At 40.4% G+C, this 19401-nt stretch overlaps 1 protein-coding gene across 4 annotated transcripts in view; it reads right to left on the bottom strand.

Moving 5' to 3' along the window:
• Positions 1-19401, bottom strand: part of adgrl3.1 (adhesion G protein-coupled receptor L3.1) — a 106840-nt gene that overhangs the window by 30484 nt on the left and 56955 nt on the right. For all 4 annotated transcript variants that reach the window (XM_084401828.1, XM_084401829.1, XM_084401830.1 and 1 more), the window contains exons 7-11: positions 15421-15717; positions 12866-12963; positions 12146-12331; positions 9853-9891; positions 6910-7093 (exon numbers count right to left, since the gene is read on the bottom strand). In XM_084401828.1, the coding sequence (XP_084257954.1) occupies positions 6910-7093; positions 9853-9891; positions 12146-12331; positions 12866-12963; positions 15421-15717 (804 nt within the window). The remainder of the gene's footprint in view (positions 1-6909; positions 7094-9852; positions 9892-12145; positions 12332-12865; positions 12964-15420; positions 15718-19401) is intronic.

Below are 19401 nucleotides of genomic sequence, written 5' to 3'. Positions count from 1 at the left end.
TAATTTTAAACCCTGTCTGTAAACCTTGTGTGTGTGTGCATGAGCTCATGGTTTTGAGTGATTGTTGCAGCTATACAATTTCAGCACAGTGTTTTGATTAATGTCATGGTTATAGGTGTGTGTGTGCACATGAATAAGAAAACCTGTCAGTGTATTTGTGTATGAACGACATTTTTTATGTTTTTTTATTTATGAGATTTTTGCTTTTTATTAGGACAATGGGTCTTATTCACTAAGCATACGTATGCACTAATTTATGCATGAAATCTACATTTTCACTAACAAATCATAATTCATCAATAGGTTTAGCTCATTTAGAACACTCCGAATTCATAAACATAGAACAAGGTTAAGACTAATTAATGTGCGTATACGCACGTGTGTGTGAATTAGGCAGAACGTTTTTGTGAGAAGTTCAAATGTGCGTATAAATACGAATAGCATACACAATGTTTAGAGAATGAGACCAAATGAAAGAGGAAATCTCATTAGTATTAATTGTTATTACATTTCGGCTGAGTAAATAAGGGTGCAATTGACACTGTAAACCCCCAAGGTACTCCTGTCCACTCTTTCTGACTTGTGCATCCAAGGTACGGCACTTTGGTTACTTCAGTCTTACCTCACAGGCAGATCTTTCAAGAATTCATGGAGAGGAGGGGTGTCTGAGTCACATCAGCTAATCACTGGGGTGCTTCAAGGTTCAGTGCTCGGTTCTCTTCTTTTCTCCATACACACAACCTCAGTGGGCACGATCATAAAGGCACATTGCTTCCTACCACTACTATGCAGAGGATTCACAGCTCTATCTGTCGTTTCAACCTGATGACACCACTATCTAAGCTTGTATCTCTGCTTCGGCTTGGACGAAGGAGCATCTTCTCCAGCTCAACCTTGTGAAGATAGAGCTTCTTGGAATCCCTGCAAACCCATCAGTTGATCATCACTGTTCAACTGTACACTAAAAGTACATTTAGTTTTGGCTTAAATTTTTCTTGCATCAACCTTTTTTTAAAGAATCTAGTGAAATAATGTTCAACCATCAAACTACACAGAGTTAGAGGAACTTACTTTGCGACATAAACACACGTTTTTAAATTGATTACAAAAAAAAAAAAAACTGGAACTAATTATTCTTATCTACTTCAGTTTAAATTAACAGCTAACATAGCACATACTAAATGTAACTTATTTAAATTTGAAAGCAAGTAAGATATTACTTGGCACTGGCATTAGCACAGTCATGGTCATTGCTCATATGGTCAAAGTAGTGTTAACCTTCATGGAGCCACCCAGCTCCGGAGCAAAGTTTCATAACTCCGGGTAAAAATCGGTGCTAACCTTGCTTCTTAATTACACGCGTGAAACGTTCCTCTACATGGGTTAAAGCGATGTTTAGAACAACGATAGCCTAGGATTAAGCGCATTGTGAAAAGCCCTTTGGTGGTCCTATGACAAATAGAGTACCACACTTCATCAAGAAGCACCAGCTTATCGTCGCTGTTGGGAGGAAACCCCATATCTCCATATTTTTTTTTCATAAATAATTTTTATTGGTCAGCCTTTACATATGTTTGTGGGTTTTGCAAATATTTAACCAGTGAAAAGTATTAAAAAGAGCTTGTGACTAAACCTCGTAACTCCACTGGATCCTCAAACTGTCAGTAAAACCTCATAACTCTACCCCGCCTCTATCGTGTACGAAGTGTTGCATGCAGTTTGGACCATCTCTGCTTGTTTGCAATGCAAGGATAAATAAAGAATTGGTTCTTTGAATAAGTACAGCATTTTCTTTACTCAAGAAACACTATCAATCGCTTAAGCCTAGTCTCAGACATGCATGTTTGAACTGTTTTAACTGAAAGTAACTTGCACTGACATATATTTCACGAGTTTGTTTGCCCATATAATCTTTAAGCTATTAAGGTTAAACGCATCTGGCTTGCTGTCAGCAGTGGAGGGGCTCGAGGAAGCAGCTTCAACTCAAGCTTACATATACCCCCCAGTGGGACTAATAATGCTTGGATGATGAGTGTGGTAGCAAGATGCCTAAATTATGTTGGTGGAGTTGGGGAGGTGAAGGGATGCCAAAACAGCTGATGCCGGAGCAAGGTGAGAGGCTGCTTATGGCAGTTAATTGAAAGATTACATGGGTTCACTTCACTCATCCTGAAATTACATTTAGGAACTTCACTCAAATATATCAGTGCCATTATTATTGTTGACCATAAATAAAGCCACAATATCAACTTTGACAACACAGTATTTAATAATAAATAAAAAATAATAATAAAAAATAATAAAAAAATTGTTGAAAAGTAGTGTTTTTGGGGATACAAGGTTTCCACCCGACAACAACGATATATAATACCATCAAAGTTTAAGCTAAAAGGTTTGTTTCTCAAATTTCTAACAGTTACAGGACCATAAATGTGCCATTATGGCTACATTTAGCAGTAAATTGTGACTGCACCTCTGGAGCATTTATGATTCAGCAAAATTACCTGCCTCTGTCATGTATATAAACTGAACCGTTTTTGGTTGTTTTACTGTCTAATTAGGTAGGTAGGTAGGTTATTTTTGACAGAATACATTGGATAGTCTGAAGTAAAGCTTTAGGAGATTAATTACTAAATGAGACCATCCATAAAATATGACAGTGAAAGTCTGTTTTCTGTAATTCTCTTTGGTTTTTCTGTAATTCAAACTTTTTACTGCTAGAGTTATAGAGAGAAAGAGAGAGATTGCTTTGTTTTGACAGCCCTAAATTTGCAACATTCTTTTTAGCATTGGTTTGAATATTGATTAGAGAATGGATTCATTTTTTTAACTGCACTCTCACGGTTTCACAGTGCCCATTTATTCCTAAGCAGTTTGGAGGAAACTGCCTCCTACCTGCACTGACTGACAGCATGAGAGCAGTTAACGCTACGCTAGATCGTTCCACAATTAACACAGCCATGGTTCCAAATGTCACGTTTGAATGCCTGTATTGATCCATAATTATAAATACCATCAAGCTGGAGAAATGATGCCATGTTGAGTGCATACTTTCTATGTATGTCTATACCTCTGTCCTTTACATATTTTGACCAATCCTGTTCTGTTTCTCAAGACAAGGCATGGATTCCTCTGCATGAGTCAGACAGTATGAGACCCCCTGTGTGGTCCGCTCTTGTGGTCCGCTCTTTCACAGACACGCTTCGTTACATCTAGCTCGAGTGCACTTGAAGCGTGTGTCCCCGCTGTTACCCTCTAATGTGATAATGTGTTTTTTATGCATCAGGTCTTACATATGAAACCTTAGTTTATGTGTATTATCTGGATTTTTTTGTTTTTATATTCAAAATATAGTATACATAACCAATTTACATTAGGGCTAGACTACAACAGAGGTAATTCGTATTTTCTTTTACTTTTTGACTAAAAATATCTGCAAAACAAAGATATAAATTCTCAGAAAATCACTGACACACAGTTGCTGTACTGGCAGTTCCCTATCAGTCGCTCATGTTCGACGTAACGTCGACGTGATGACGTAATTGGGATCACTTCAGGGAGCCCTATCATCTTCGAGTGTCTACAGAACGAGCCAATGAACGTTGGCGTGCGTGAATCGTGTCACGCGCACCCGCCCTGCACCGCGGGTATAAACAGGAAGCGGGAGCCAAGAGGTTGTTAACTTCATAGTGCTGCAAGAAGAGACTCTGCAAGGTTGGAAATATCTTGGTATCGGTGGGCGTTGCTTGAGTTTACACTCTTTATAGCCACGGCCACCCCTGGGTGCCTCAGAGTTTTTATTTTCTCTTTTTTATTTTCAACTAAAAGAGCAACACAAAAGCGTGACCCTGCATCCTTTTCAGGATGTCATTCCGCTTGTGCGTTTTTGGGTGCGGTCGTTCCCTGGCGCCAGCAGACAGCCACAATAGTTGCCTCTCATGTTTGGGCATTCAGCACGCTGAGGCAGCTTTTGTGAATAGTTCATGTTCCCATTGCGGGAATATGACTATGGCAGCGTTAAGATCAAGACTCGCTTACCTCAAGGGAGGTGCAGTCCCTTCGCCTATGCCCCGATCTAGTGCCTATTCTGGACCTCAACCTGTTCTTAGCCAGGTTGATCTGAGGCTTCCCCGTCGAGGCAATCTCCGTGGTCCTTCTCTGGGACGACCAGTCGTGTCTTTTGGGGCTCCTCCTGATGATCAGATGTCGGTCACAGCATCTCCGGACCTCTGGAAACTACATGTCTGGTCCCTGGACGGGACACAGAGGTTCTAGGTGACCTACCCCAGGTGGTAGTTGACACCATCACTTCCCCTCTACGAGGCGCCTCTATGTGTTGAAGTGGAACCTGTTCGTTGAATGGTGTTCTTCTCACGAGGAGAACCCCTGATCTTGCTCAATCAGAACTGTGCTTTCCTTCCTGCAAGATGGGTTGGAGCGAAGGCTGTCTCCCTCCACCCTGTTAGTGTATGTTGCCACTATCGCCGCACATCACGATGCAGTTGAAGGTAAGTCGCTGGGAAAGCACAACCTGATCGTCAGGTTCCTGAGGGGGACGAGAAGACTAAATCCACCTCGCCCGCTCTCTATACCCTCTTGGGATTAGTCTCTGGTCCTTTCGGCACTTCAGAGACCACCCTTTGAGCCTTTGCAATCAGCTGAGTTAAAGATTCTGTCCTGTAAGACAGTTCTCCTGCTTGCTTTGGCCTCCATCAAGAGGGTAGGGGACCAGCATGCATTTTCGGTCGATGAATCATGCCTCGAATTCAGCCCGGCTAACTCTCACGTGATCCTGAGACCCCGGCCAGGATACGTGCCCAAGGTTACTACCACTCCCTTCCGGGACCAGGTGGTGAACCTGCAAGGCAGACCCAGTCCTGGCTTTTCTCTGTCCCGTTCACGCTCTGCGTCTGTACGTGGACAGAACGCAAAGCCTCAGGACCTCAGATCAGCTCTTCGTCTGTTACAGAGGCCAGCAGAAGGAAAAGGCTGTCTCCAGGCAGAGGATGGCCCACTGGATAGTGGATGCCATCTCCTTGGCTCACGAAGCCCAAGGCGTGCCCTGCCCGCCTGGGTTGAAAGCCCACTCCACTAGGAGTGTCGCTTCTTTTTGGGCACTGGCATACGGCGCCTTGCTGACAGACTGTAGAGCTGTGGGCACGTTTATAGCCTACGTGTTGAGCCGGTTTCTTCCTGTGCGCTCGCTTCAACTAGCCGTTAACACAGAAGTTCCCACTCTAGTGTCGGCTTGCTGCGCCACTCCCCTCCACGTGGAGCGGATACGTGCGCTTTTTGCTCCAGTCGAGTTCCCCACTCAGGCAAACCCTGTAGAGTTCCTCCGCACCCTTTGGCAGTCGGACGTTGCGGAGCGTCCGACGCCAGGCCTAGTGCTTGTATGCTTGTGTAACTTGTGCTAGGCTGGGTTCCTTATGTAGTGATCCCTGCGGCGATCCCATATGCGTATCCTTCCATGACCAGCTCCCTGCGGTGAGCCCGTGTCTTTCCCTTGGCAGAGTGTGCTCTGCCGTCACTGTCCGGTGTAGTCTCCCCCTTCTCAGGCTGGAGCCACCCAAGTGATATTCCATATGTTGCACTGCCCCTAACTGGCCAGTCCATATGTGTATTCTCCACATGGTACCTCTCTTCGGGCAGGATGTGGCTTCCGCAGCGTCCCTCACCCCTGGAAAGGCACGCTTTCCCAGTGTTATCCAAGAGTTCCACTGTGTGGGATATTACGGAACAGCAGTTCTTCTAAGCAGGCCTTCTGCCCCAGGGGGACTGAGAGTCTTGCATATGGCGCTGAATGTGGCAGCAACCGTGGCATTTTCCATAGGGATCCCAATTACGTCGTCAAGTTGACGTTACGTCGAACATGAGCGACTGATTACTAATGTAACCCTTGTTCCCTGAAATAGGGAACGGGAGACATAACGTTGCCGACCATCGCTGTACGGCCATCACGATCTCGGCTCCTCAGCGAAAAACAATGTGTGCATGCGCCCGCTTCCTGTTTATACCCGCGCTGCGGGGCGGGGGCACGTGACGCAATTCACACACGCCAACGTTCATTGGCTCATTCTGTAGACACTCGAAGATGATAGGGCTCCCTGAAATGATCCCAGTTATGTCGTCACATTGACGTTACGTCTCCCGTTCCCTCCTTCAGGGAACGAGGGTTACATTACTATGGTAACCGACACGTTTTTTGATGAATATGATCTTTACTAAATCATTCAAACGCTAACAAAATTGGAAATTCACAAAAATATGTTGAAAACTCAAATGTAAGAAGAGGAAACTGCCCCTTCTTCCAGTAGAATTGATACTGTAGTGGGATAGGTTACATTCACATGCTCAAGAATTGTATTTTGCAAACAATTGGTATTATTATAAAATAATAAAATAATTATTGTTATAATATATACAAATATTGCATTGAATTTCCATGCACAAAGTGATGTATTGTAATGCATTAATGCATTCTGACACCTTTTTTAAGGTTTTAAAATTCATAGCTCTAAGTAAAAATCCTACATGGTTGTTTTGAAGATTTATGCACATTACTGTGATTTTTTACAGTATATGAATAAACTGTGACATTATTATTATTTTACATATACACATCACACATTATCCAACAGGCCTGTGAGATCATATAGACTGTTATGGTTCTTATCCGATCACAAATCAGCTGTAGAAATTCCCTGCCTTTGCACAAAAACATCTGATTCCTTCTCCGAAAAATGGTTTACCCATCTGTTGTTTAAATTGTTATTTGTCTCCTCGTGACAAAGAGAAATCAGAACGAGCAGTGTGAAATCTGATTAGATCAATGAAATATGTGCATACCCTCAGATTTGCACGTAAACGTTCAGCAAGTGCGTACAAGGACTCATTTTGTAAACTCACGAATGTTGTCGGTGCTTTCTTGTATGGTGTCCGTTTTGAGGAGGTTGTCTGCGAGCATGAAGGCGCCCGTCTCCACCGTGTCCAGCAACATGGTCGCGCATCGCAGCTGCTCGGTCACGGACAGCTCCCTCCACGCCGCCTGGGATCGCACCTGCAGAAGGTTATTCACCGTTTCTACCATGGCCTGCGGAAGAGAGAAAAAGAGAGATGTCAGTGTTCCAAACGACTTCTGAACCCACACACACATACAATCTGACATCTGAACTTCACAATAAGGACATATTTCCCAAAGTGCCCAGCTCTCCCATAAACCATTTCTCTTCCACTTTCACCCGCTCTCACACACTACACGGGTCTCTGTGCTGGAGTATAAACCTGTCAAACTGAAGAAAGATCCACGGGGAGCATGAGACATTGTGAAAATGAAAGAAGCTGTCATCACGCGCGCACACACACACATCCGCGCAAACAGTCGCATGCAAACACACACATGTTCACACAAGTCAACGGGTAATTTATGGGTCTATAAAAGCACTATATAGGAAAATTAAATGTCTTGGCTGTGCAGCGGAAACTAATATAAGGGTATTTAAAGAAAAGTGCGATATTAAGATATTAAGCCTTTTCAATTTGGCAGTGAATATTATCACAGGGATATTAAAACCACAACCTTGATATACAAATGAAGGTTTAAGACTTAAGGTGGTAGTTTATTAAAAAGCTTGCTGAGTTTATCGAGGCACATTACAATTTTGTTTATCATTTGAAAAAGTGCAGCATTCAGCAACATGAGCATATGGACTAAAATGATCCACACAAAGCAGGCCAAATATATTTGTCACTTTCACAAAGATGCTGATAACAATAATTCCAGGTCAAATTCCTTTTATTTAAAATAGATCATGTTTCTATGGAAGTTCATAACCTTGCATTTTTATTACAACTGTTACAGCACATATAAAGCGTATAATATCTGTGGAGAAGAGATATGTAATTAACTTCTCTCACTGTGGTGCACTCATCCGTAGGGATGGACAGAGGGTTGTTTTGTCGTTTGTCTTTAGGTTTCTGCAGGCTAATCTGGCCATTGGGTTGAATCATTCTGCCCCAGTTACAGTAGAGCAGTGTGTGTGAGAGAGAGAAAGTGTGTTAAAGGCAGTATGAGTATATTCATTTTGACACCACTAAAGTAATGACCCTTTTACGAGAGAGAGAAAAGGAGAGACTGAGATGAGAGACGACTGGGATAAAAGCTAAAAAGGAAGAGTTATATTTACTTCCTCACAAAACTGCTTATGAAATCTTCTGACAGATTGTGTCAAGAGGTCAGGGGGAAAGTGTGTGTGTGTGTGTGTGTGTGTGTGTGCACTTGGGGGCTCGCACTGTGGAGACAGATAAGAGATTTTTTAAAAACTCTTCTTACATTCTGTTTCCTCACACACATAGCGGCAATACTCTCCACACACTTGGTAAATGGAGCAGAACTGAAGTGCTTTGAAGCTGAGGAGCTAATCCAGCGTGAAGAAACACACACACACACTGCATTACATATTAGATGACCACTGAGAATCCATATTTGCTTGATGTCAGCACCGGGAGGCTTCAGACAGTTGTCATGGAATCCTGTAATTCTCTCTGTCTAAATCAGCAGGATCAATTGATGTTGCGATAGACTCATTTCTTCTCAGCAGAGTATTTGAAAAAGCACTCTGTCATTTTTTTGGTTCAAGTTGCTCTGGCCAATATAGCAGAAATTGGAGACTTATGCTGACACCCACTGGGATGCGGGATCATGAAAAAGCCATACATTTCGGTTACCAGTGCCATTGTAAACAAGTTGCAACTGGCACATGAGCCAGATTTTTTATCTATGTGGATTTTGAAGAAAAAAAAGAATAAATTAAAATAATAATAAAAAGGAAACTAATATTTAATGTCAATTCATTGGTCATGTTTTATCTTGCCAACGCTAAGTCATAATTTCCACTGATGCATAAAATATAATAAAATAATACAAAAATAATATGATAAAAAATACTACATTAAAATACAAAAACATAATAATAATAATAATATCAAAGAAAATCAAATGTGCAAGATGCCCAATTGCAGAAATGCGGGATTCATTTTGTTAATTATTCTAAGTGTTGGATAATAGGTTGATTACTAAGGTAAACTGAGTATTTATCTGGTCATGGGGTTTTAATTTAAAATATCAATATAAAATAAACAAGTTTTAGTAGGCTACTAATATGACTGAAGTCTTTGTCTCAAGTGAGTGAAAAAAAAAAAAAAAAATCTTCAAAATTAATATTCATTTCTTTAAAACCTTTAAACCAGAAAACAGAATACTTGAGCAACATTTAGACCTCAATTATTTCACGGAGTAAAAATCGGTCTAAATCTGTCATGTATTGGCAGGGTTGACAAAGCGGTCTGGCTCAGTTTGAGATATGCATCAGTCATTTTCTACCTCTAAATCAGTTTTTCTCATGGTTTTCCTTTCGATCAGTTTGCTGAGCTTTACGCGGGCTTATCTACATTATTCTTTGCTTTTTTCCACTGTCTCTCTCTCTCTATCTCTCTCTGTGTGTGTGTGTGTGTGTGTGTTTATCAGTCGCCTGATGTGACACTGCTGACCAGTGCTGACATCACTACTGCTTTCTCAGGAGAAAAAATTGCTCTGCTTTTATAAATGCAAAAAATGCAGCCCACGGGCACAAGCGCAGACGCACAGACACACACAAACAGCCAATATGATTCATATGGTGCGACAGATACGGCTTCACACAAGTATAAAGTAGTATTTCTGTTGAAAACTTTACCCATCTATGTAGATGTTGAAATGATATGGAACATGAATAAAAAAGCAATGATAATTATATGTGTGTCTACACACAGACACACACGCAACATGCAAAATAACTTTACAGAATAAAGTACCTGTATGAAGAACCGGCATGATCGCTCTCTCTTCTGGAGCTGAAAGACACATTATTAAAAAATTACAATAACTCACATACACAAACACAACTACACACATAAAATCACAGTGCACATTTAATCATTCAGAGCCCAATGAAACAAGGCCTAATTAGCTGAAATAATCTACAATCATTTTGTAATAAATAATAAGGAATCATAATTATATTATGTATCAGAGTAGAATTAGGAACAAAATGAATCTGTTAATGAGTTACAGTCACCGTGTCGACTCATGAAACTGACACTGTACTCTCAAAACATTCTACATTCTGGCCAGGGCAATAATACTGTAAACATACAAACAAACAACATTGAGATGTATAAAGTCTGAATGGACTGCAGGTGTCTGACTGCAGATGAGCTGGTGTTTGTGTAATTGATAACTTTAGCTGGATGCAGGTAATAGGAAACTGACAGGCTGGCCGTTCAAAGTCTGTAAAGTGATATTCAGGCACTGTAGTGTGTGTGTGTGTGTGTGTGTGTGTGTGTGTGTGTGTGTGTGTGTGTGTGTGTGTGTGTGTGTGTGTGTGTTCAATTGGTCCAGAGAGAATGAATGAGATTCACAGCTCTATGTTTAGATACATTAAAGGTGATGTGTGTCATTTTATTGACATTAAAATACTTTCTCCTATAATGCGCAGAGAAAGGATGGCCGGCTATTGGGGACAAACAGGAAATTTGCTCTGGGCCCTATGATAAGTTTCACTATGGCAGTAGTTCTCATCTGGTTTTACTTCAGGACCCAGATTTTGAATACAAAATGCCCTTAAAATCAAACATAGAACTGTAATAATGATTATAAACCACAAAGGTGCAACCAGATGCAAAATAATTGAAAATACATAGGCTTAACAAGAATTTCAATAGCATCATGTTTTCAAAACTATTTAAAGTGATGTCAAGAGCTCAGCATATTTAATGTAGTTTCAAATTATTATAATTTTTTTGAGGATGAATGTTAAGTATCTTTAATATGTTGTCATTTGATTAATTTAGCTTAAACCAAGTGACAGATAAATATGTGCCAAAATATTGTTGTTAATATATATATATATACTGACTAGCCAAAACATTATGACAACTCATAGGTGAAGCGAATTTTGTTTATTATTTCCTAACAAGGACACATGTCATGGTCTGGGTACAGCAACTTCAGACGACTGGGTCAGAGTATCTCTGGAATGGCAAGGCTTGTGGCTTGCTCCCGGTCAGCAGCAACCTACTGACAGTAGTCCGAAGAAGGACAAACCACAAACCAGTGACAGGGGGTTGGACTCCCAAGGTTTCTTGATGCGCAAGGGCAACAAAGGCAATCCTGTCTGGACCAAACTGACAGAAGACCTTCTGTGGCACAAGCCACACAAAATTTTAATGATGGTTATGGGAGGAATGTGTCATAACACGCAGTGTGTCGCATCCTGATGCATATGGTGCTGTGTAGCCACAGACTGGTCAGAGAGCCCAAGATGACCCCTGTCCACAGCCGAAAGCCCCTACAATTGGCATGCTGTCTGATCAGACTTTGGAGCAATGGAAAAAGGTTGCCTGGTTCTACGACAGGCCGGTGAAGGGAGTGTGATGCTGTGGACAACGCGGGTGACCAACAGCATATTTAATAATAATAATAATAATAATACATTTTATTTATAGGCGCATTTCATGGCACTCAAGGACACCTTACAAAATCCACATTTGTATGGATCGTATTTGGCAGGTGGTCATAATGTTTTGGCTCATCTGTGCATATTTCAGTGCATTAGGTGTCTGACAGAACTTTTGTTGCGTTCATCTGTGCGTATGTGTAGTGCTGTGCAGTCGACGTGTGCATTTCACCACTTTGAAGTGTATATTTTGTTATTCTTTTATGTTGCGGCTTCTTTTGTTAATTGGAAAAACTCACCGGGGCTTTATGAGCTGCTTTAATTTGTGTGTCCTTATTTATAAGAGTGTGTGGGTGTGAGTGAGTGCAAAGATTTTCTGTCTATCGAGCAGTAGCTGTTTTTAACAGGAAGTTTTCCCATTTGGGCCTTAAAGCCTTTGATCTGAGTACTGCCACAGGTTTACTGCCTAAAACACTGTACTCTGCACAGAATTAGAGCACTGTTCTCTCTCCCGCTCCCTTTCACACAAAAAATACGCATGAGCTTTCTCAAAATTAAAGTGCAGCAATGTAATTAACATGTAATAAACGTGTAATAACTGTGTAATTACTACCTATGCTGTGTGTGTGATTTATTAACAGCTTGGATACCTTGTTTAAGCTACGTGCCGCTGTGTCTTTTCCCCCCGGGGTGAGATTTCGCAGCTGTACGTCCAGTAGTTCCACCAGTTGTGCCATGGCTTTGACCGTGGACGGAACATCTCCGGGTCTCAACTCTCCCTTCGTCTGTTCAGCCAATTCCCGTGCTACTATAGCCGCAGTTTCCCCTGATCTCATCTACAGAAAGAGAGAAAGAAATGTACGTGCGCATATTGATTTTATTCTCTCTGTCCCTTGATGGCCGAATAAGTGGATGAACAAATGGCTTCATAGATTTGTGATTCTGCCTATTTTCTGATTTGCTCTCTGTAGTACAAAGAAAACCATTTCACATTACCATTAAGATTCAGTCATCATCACATGTTACACACACATGCACTCTCACTGCACACACACACACGCCACCTTATTTCAAGCTGCTGTCGCAATACATTTTGGCTGCTCTTCTGTCTTTTCCTTATTTCGCCACAAAGTGAACAAATTGCGGCTGATCCTGACAGTTGAATTTTGGCTCTTTTTTCGGTTGTAACTAAATTACCTCTAAGCTGTTTTGCTACAGGCTGCTCTTTGTGATAAGCTTCAGTTAAAAAAAGCTGCAGGCCAAATTATGTTTTAAGAATATTTGCAATAGGCATATCGCTCTCTACTGAATTTTTTAAATAGGCTGATATGCCATTAGCATATTTCCCATGGTGCCATGTTTTTACTCACTCTTTGAGTGATGTGATTGGTCCATGGTGAGGTGCAGTTGCTCAAATCCGGTCCCTTCGGATCCCAGTAGCCAAGCAAACAATTAAATGTGGCTACACCTGTAAGATAATAATAAAGAAAAACATGAACACAGCACAAAGCACTGAGAGAAACCTGGCCTGGCAATTTCTGTCAAACTAATCACACACACAAGCAGGGCAAGAGATTTACGAGCAATACATAATGTGTCAATCAACAGCTGGCAGCTGCCCACATAATGAGGTGGCACTGACACAACACCTGAACACTTGTTTTGAAAGATTAACTCAACATACACAGAGGTAAATAAATATCATTCATAACTTATAAGAGTTCATGTCTATATACAGTGGCCTGAACAAGTATTTGTCACAGTTAAGTCACACATAAGGGGATAGTTCACCAAAAAAAAAAAAAACGGCCGATAATCACATTCTATGACTCGATCGGGTGTCACTAAAATAGGCCGATCTCACCAATTCTCTCACAAATTGATGACGTCAGACTTTAGCGCCGCAGTCATGTCATCACCAGTGTGGAGTTATTACACGTTCTCAAGAAACAATGCATTTTTAAGCCTTGCTATTTAAGAACAAGTGATTTGAAACCGCTCATGCACAGTAAGCGGCGAAACAGTGCTCATTCGATATGTGCGCTCTCTGTCTGAGAGAAGAGTTCTGAGTGTACACACACCTGAAACACACGCACATAAAGCTGCTGCTGCTCATACAGTGCGTGACAGTGCGTGAGTACTTATCTTACTGGGCTTGAACGGTCAAAGATACACACAAATGCCTGTCTTTTATGTCTTGTGAATGTAAACAGTGCATTCTGTGTTAAAATGAAAGCAGGCTTATAAAGCTGCTGCCCTTCTTGCCATTCATGTTAATCAATGTTTATCTCTCATTGCTCTTAACTAAATCACTTTTGTAAAGATTATGCACTGTTTTTAAACATTTGATTACTTTATACAATTTATGTTGTATTTCTGTTTCTAGTGCTTGAAGTTTAGCGCTCGAGTGTTGATGGTGAGCGGCTATTCCGTACAACAGCATACTGTATGTTCTGGATAAAAAGAGGAATGGACTTTCTTCTCCACAAAACGCATAAAAGCTCGAATTTATAAAGCCTGATGGACGAAGGAATGAAGGACACAAATACTCAGCACTTGCTGAATAATATTTCAGATTTTGTTCATTTAGGAGTTGCAGTGTTTCTATTTGTTTTCGTCCTCAGTCACATATTAGATAATGCTTAATTACACCTTATGGGTTGTTATTATGTTCAGTTTGACATTAAGTCTTGTAGGCTCTTTAATAAGCCATAGTATCCTAAAACGCATAGTGTTTTGCAAAATCCCTGTTTTTAAAAGCCTTGTAAAATGTTCATTATAAAAATATTTGTTGTGCTTATTTATTTGATTCTCAATTAAAACAACAATCTACACAATTACTGAAAATAAACGTCTGTGGTATTACAAACAGAGAGCTTAATTATTATTTATAAAGCTTGAATGATCAGGATCGGGATCGGTATCGGCAGATCACGAAGACAAAAAATCGGTAATCGGTATCGACTGCAAAAATCCTGATCGATATTATTTACTCATCCTCTTGTTATTCCAAACCTGTATGATGTTCTTATATTCAAGGAATTCAAAAGGAGATGTTTGACAAAATGTTGATGGTGTTTTTTTCATAAAATGAATATTAATGGCGACCAACGGGATACAAAAATGTCCACAAAAGTGGTTCATTTGACGTGAGCACTGTATTCCAAATCTTATGAAGCCTTATGATAACTTTGGTACATACCAAAATGTAAGTTATTATAAAGTGATAATCATATTTTCTAGCTCTTAAATCTCATTTATTTCTATGTATATTCAAAAATAGCTACTCTTATGGTAATTTTATTATTTATTTAGTTTTACCATTGACTTTTATTGTATGGACAAAAAAAAAAAAAAACACACAAACATTTCTTGTCTTTTATATTCCACAAAAGAAATAAATAGGTTCATACAGGTTTGGATTGACAGAATGACACCAGTTGTCATTTTTTGGTAAACCATCCCTTCAATGTGAAATGTTTTGCAAATGTTTTTGAGATCTTTATCTTTCTAACAATAAATGACACTTTGGTTTGGTAAATTGACATATAATGCATTCTGACAATTTTAATCATGCTTTAGGTGTCCAAATACTTTTAGGGGTCATTTTAATTAGGTTAAATAATGAATTGCTATGTAACTATTTGTACTGTGGTAATTCCTATTGTTGAACATAATTATAAAGAATTACCAATGATGAGTTTAGCTCTAAACACTGGGATGATAAATTAATTACAGGCTAGAATTACAAATTAATTCTTTCATTCGTTTTATCAGGAGCCTTGTTGCAGTGGTGAAGTGTATCAGATATCTCCAAGAGCGCTACACAGCTAAGCCCAAGCGTTGATTTATGCAATACACATTAAACAAAACAAACCTCCACACACACTGCCCCTAATAATAGATTAATCACTCTCTTACTAACCTATGGTGCCAGGTGGGCACGGTTGCTTAGCAACCTGTCCCTGGTGTGTCCGTGGCCAGGAGATTTCAGCAGTGAGACGTGGGGCACAATAGTCAACAGCGACTGGAGTCTGCAGGGAAGGAGGCGACCGTGTCAGGGCTTCTGGGAGGATGTTGTTATGGCGGCGAGGCGGAGCCATGGTGGTTGTCGTGGTAGTAGTGAGAGAAGGACGGAGCGTGCCCGTGTATGGACGTGGAGGAGTCGTGGAGCTGCGCACTGGAGGAAGAGCATCAGGAAGCAAGACTGAAGAAGGAGGATCTGTAAGAAAGAGAAATATATGTAAAACTTAGTTTATTACATTTGACATTCATATTTATTTACATTTCACAGTCACATTATCATAGAAACTATTACAATTTAAAATAATTTATATGAATTTATTCTATAACAACTCTATTCATTAATACAAATTCTAATTTATTCAATTACACACACACATATATACAGTATATATCTATAATATATATTGATGGATGATATATTAACAGATGACATTTTATCTATTTATCTGCAGTTTAAGCGCAGACATTTGCCCAAAATGTACCGCTAAAACAGAGACATCTTCTATCTCTGTCTCTCTCTAGACATCTCTGCTCTTTCAGGGATGACTGAATGAGTCAGGTTTCTGGAGAGTGTTTGTGTGTGTAAATGTGTGTGTCTTTGTGCCCTGTGCAGCATTTGGGAGTGTATGTTTTGACAGGCCCGATCCCTGAGTGCAAGGACTTCAGAGAGGCAAAGATAGATGATGTTTAAACGTCATAACTCCCCATTGGCACGCTCTGTTCCTGTCTGTCTCTCTCTCAAACACACAAGCACACACCTTAGGGCCTGAATCAGGCATATAGCAGTCAGATGCATATATGTAGCTTTGTTTATTGGTATAAAGTTAGAAAGAATCTGTGTCAGAAGCTCAGGATATCACATGACAGGAGTAAACATCCCTTAAAGCATGGGCAACTATTCTGTAAGAGTTCTGTCTACAATACATGTGTGTGTCTTTCTTTTCCTGTCTCTCTGTCTTGCCGTGTTTTTCTGGAGATGAACTTGCAGCCGCAGCAACTGCTGGAAAAAAGGACTGAAGTGCACTAAAGGACTGAAGTGACTGAAGAACACTAGAGGATAGAGATGCTACCAGAAAAAATATTTTTTTTCATTTTCATATTGGCCATGGTGATGTACTTCAGTAAAAGTGGATATGAAAAGAATGCACAAATACATCCTACAGGGCTCTGCTGTAGGACCAATTCAAATATTTGTTAACTGTAACTGAAATATATAGCTTTATATTATATCGTTTTTTTCTGCCTTTATATTAGATTCAATATATTTTTCAATATTTATGTACTGTTTTAGCTCTCAAATGGCATTCAAAGGTGATTTTATTTCCCAATCAGAGGCACCATAATTTTAAACAAACAACTACAATCCAGTACTAAAACTAATTAAACCTAGTTAAAAAAAAAAAAAAAAAAATCAGGGAATGTTTTCCACAGTGTTTTTCCTTTTAATGAACAAAAATAATATTTAATATTTTTCATGTCTATGCACCATGTTAACAGAGTAATAAACACCAAAATTACATACAGTTTTTACATATATATTTTTACTGAAACTTTTCAATATGCCTATATGACTAGACAAATGAATGAATCAGAAATCTGAAATCGATTTACTGACAGTTTTGGGTGGGTTTTAGTTATGTTTCCTAGTTTTGAGTTTGTTTCTATGGTTTTTCATTAATTTGCTTATTAGTTGCACCTGCTATTCATTTCATTGATTGGTTTGTCTGTGTATTTAAGCTCTGTGTTTCTTTCAGTTCATTGTCTGTTCTAGTCCGGTAAACACGGTTGTTCTGCTCATGGTTTTCTAGTCAAGAGTGTTTTGTTTTGAGTTCCCTTTTAAAGGGAACATCAACGCCTCATCATGGTGTTGATGCTATGGGAACGCCTTCAGTGTCAAGTGTAGTAAACGCTTAACAATTGGCCAAAGATGTTTTTATAGTGAGGACGCTCTGCTCCCACCTCGCTTCAATGATGAAGGACACTTTGTCTCTGCACCCCATGGTTCGGGTCCCGCGTCCACCGAAGCCGCGCATAGACTTAGATCACGGGGCTCGCAGATGGAGCAGTTAGAGGAGTCTGAGACGGGACCTGCCCTTTCTCTCGCTCTCTCTACAGACTCAGAGGGTCTCGTTCAGGATCTGGAAGCTCGCTCTGCAATTTCTTCCACTCTGGACATGGACCTGCTTTCAGGGGAGTCCAGAGGTTTGCTTTTGGGGAGAAGCTTACCAATATCAGGTTCTTCTGTTCGGCCTAGCCTTGCCTTCTCGAAGTGCATGGATGCAGCTCTGTCTCCATTGCGGCTCCAGGGAATCCTTTTGCTAAATTATATCAACGATTGGCTCATTCTAGCTTACTCACAAAAAGATGGCGGTTTGGCATTGAGATGTCCTTGCTCATCTCAAGAATTTAGGTTTGAGGTTGAATCGCGAGAAAAGTGTACCGACTCCAAGTCAGAGAACTAAGTTTCTTGGGGTGGTCTGGGTTTCGACCACGATGTGGGCACAGTTGTCCCCAGCTCGGGTGAATTCCATTCTCACCATGGTAGGCAGTCTGAGGTTAGGCCAGGAAATTTGTCCACCAATGCCAGGTACTGCTGGGTCTCATGGTTGCAGCCGCCAATGTAATACCGTTAGGCTTGCGGCACATGAGGCCCTTCCAATAGTGGCTCAAAAACAAGGGGTTTCATACCCTCTTAAAACCCATAACCACCCACGTGGTTGAGCCCACATCCACACTATAAAACCTGATGAATGTGTGCGGGAAGGACCAGCCTACCACAGCACAAACATCCCACAAAGACGCTCCTCTTGTACTTGTTTTGTGCTTGTGTAAACTTTTCACAACTTTTGGTGTTGATTTAGCATCAACACCATGGCATTGATGTTCTCTAAACAGGGAACATGTCAGGGTTATCTATATACTGTAACCCAGCTCCCTGAGAATGGGAACAAGACACAGCGTCATGTTGCCATACTTGAGGGTATTTTTGTTAATAAAATCTCATCGATATTGCAACTGTTGCTGACATTGTGATTGCAAAGCTGAATTTTCAGCATCATTACTCCAGGCTTCAGTGTCACATGATCCTTCAGAAATAATTCTAATATGCTGATTTGGTGCTCAAGAAACAGTCCATATTGTTATCGACGTTAGAACAGTTGTGCTGCTTAAAATATATGAGGAAACCATGATAAAAAAAAGTCAGTATTCTTTGATGAATAGAAAGTTAAGTCTTTACTGTTACTTTTGATCAGTGCGTCCTTGATGAATAATAATATAAAACAATCTTACTGACCCCAAACTTTTGAACGGTAGTTTATGTATGGTGACAATAACCCTTATACTAAGTTTTAAAAAATACAAAGTTTTATGTAAATAAAGTCCTGCACAGAGAGCTGCTCAAAATGTTACCTGTTATTTCACAACTAATTGTCAATGGGGGAAGGGGTGGGTTTCAGAGGACGTCACCACAGTACTGCCTACATTGGGGATCTGCCACTTAACCTGCCCTAATACCTTTTGTACATGAAGTACTTGCCTGTGCATAAATTATACCTGAAAATGTGCACTAACAAAACTGTGCAATCATTAGGCAGCGTGAGCCCTCGTTAGCATTTCACAACGAAAGATAGTTCCTCTTTCTTAGACTATATCCCACCAGACAGCTCTGGCTTATTATAGAGATGCACTGATCCAAATATCCCCTCACATCTCCTCTCATCACTTTTCCTGCCCTCTTTTCTCTCTCTCTACCCCCCACCTCCCTCTGTGCGGCAAATCTGACTGTGAATTTAAAGGGCCGCTGAGTGAAATGAAAGCACTTCCTGTTTCTATTTCTGTAACTGTCTGTGCGAGGAGCTACTGAGGCAAGACTCCGAAA

Source organism: Rutilus rutilus (genome assembly GCF_951802725.1).
Source record: "Rutilus rutilus genome assembly, chromosome: 2".
Taxonomy (NCBI): Eukaryota; Metazoa; Chordata; class Actinopteri; order Cypriniformes; family Leuciscidae; genus Rutilus; species Rutilus rutilus.
This window is presented reverse-complemented; position numbering and strand designations above follow the sequence as displayed.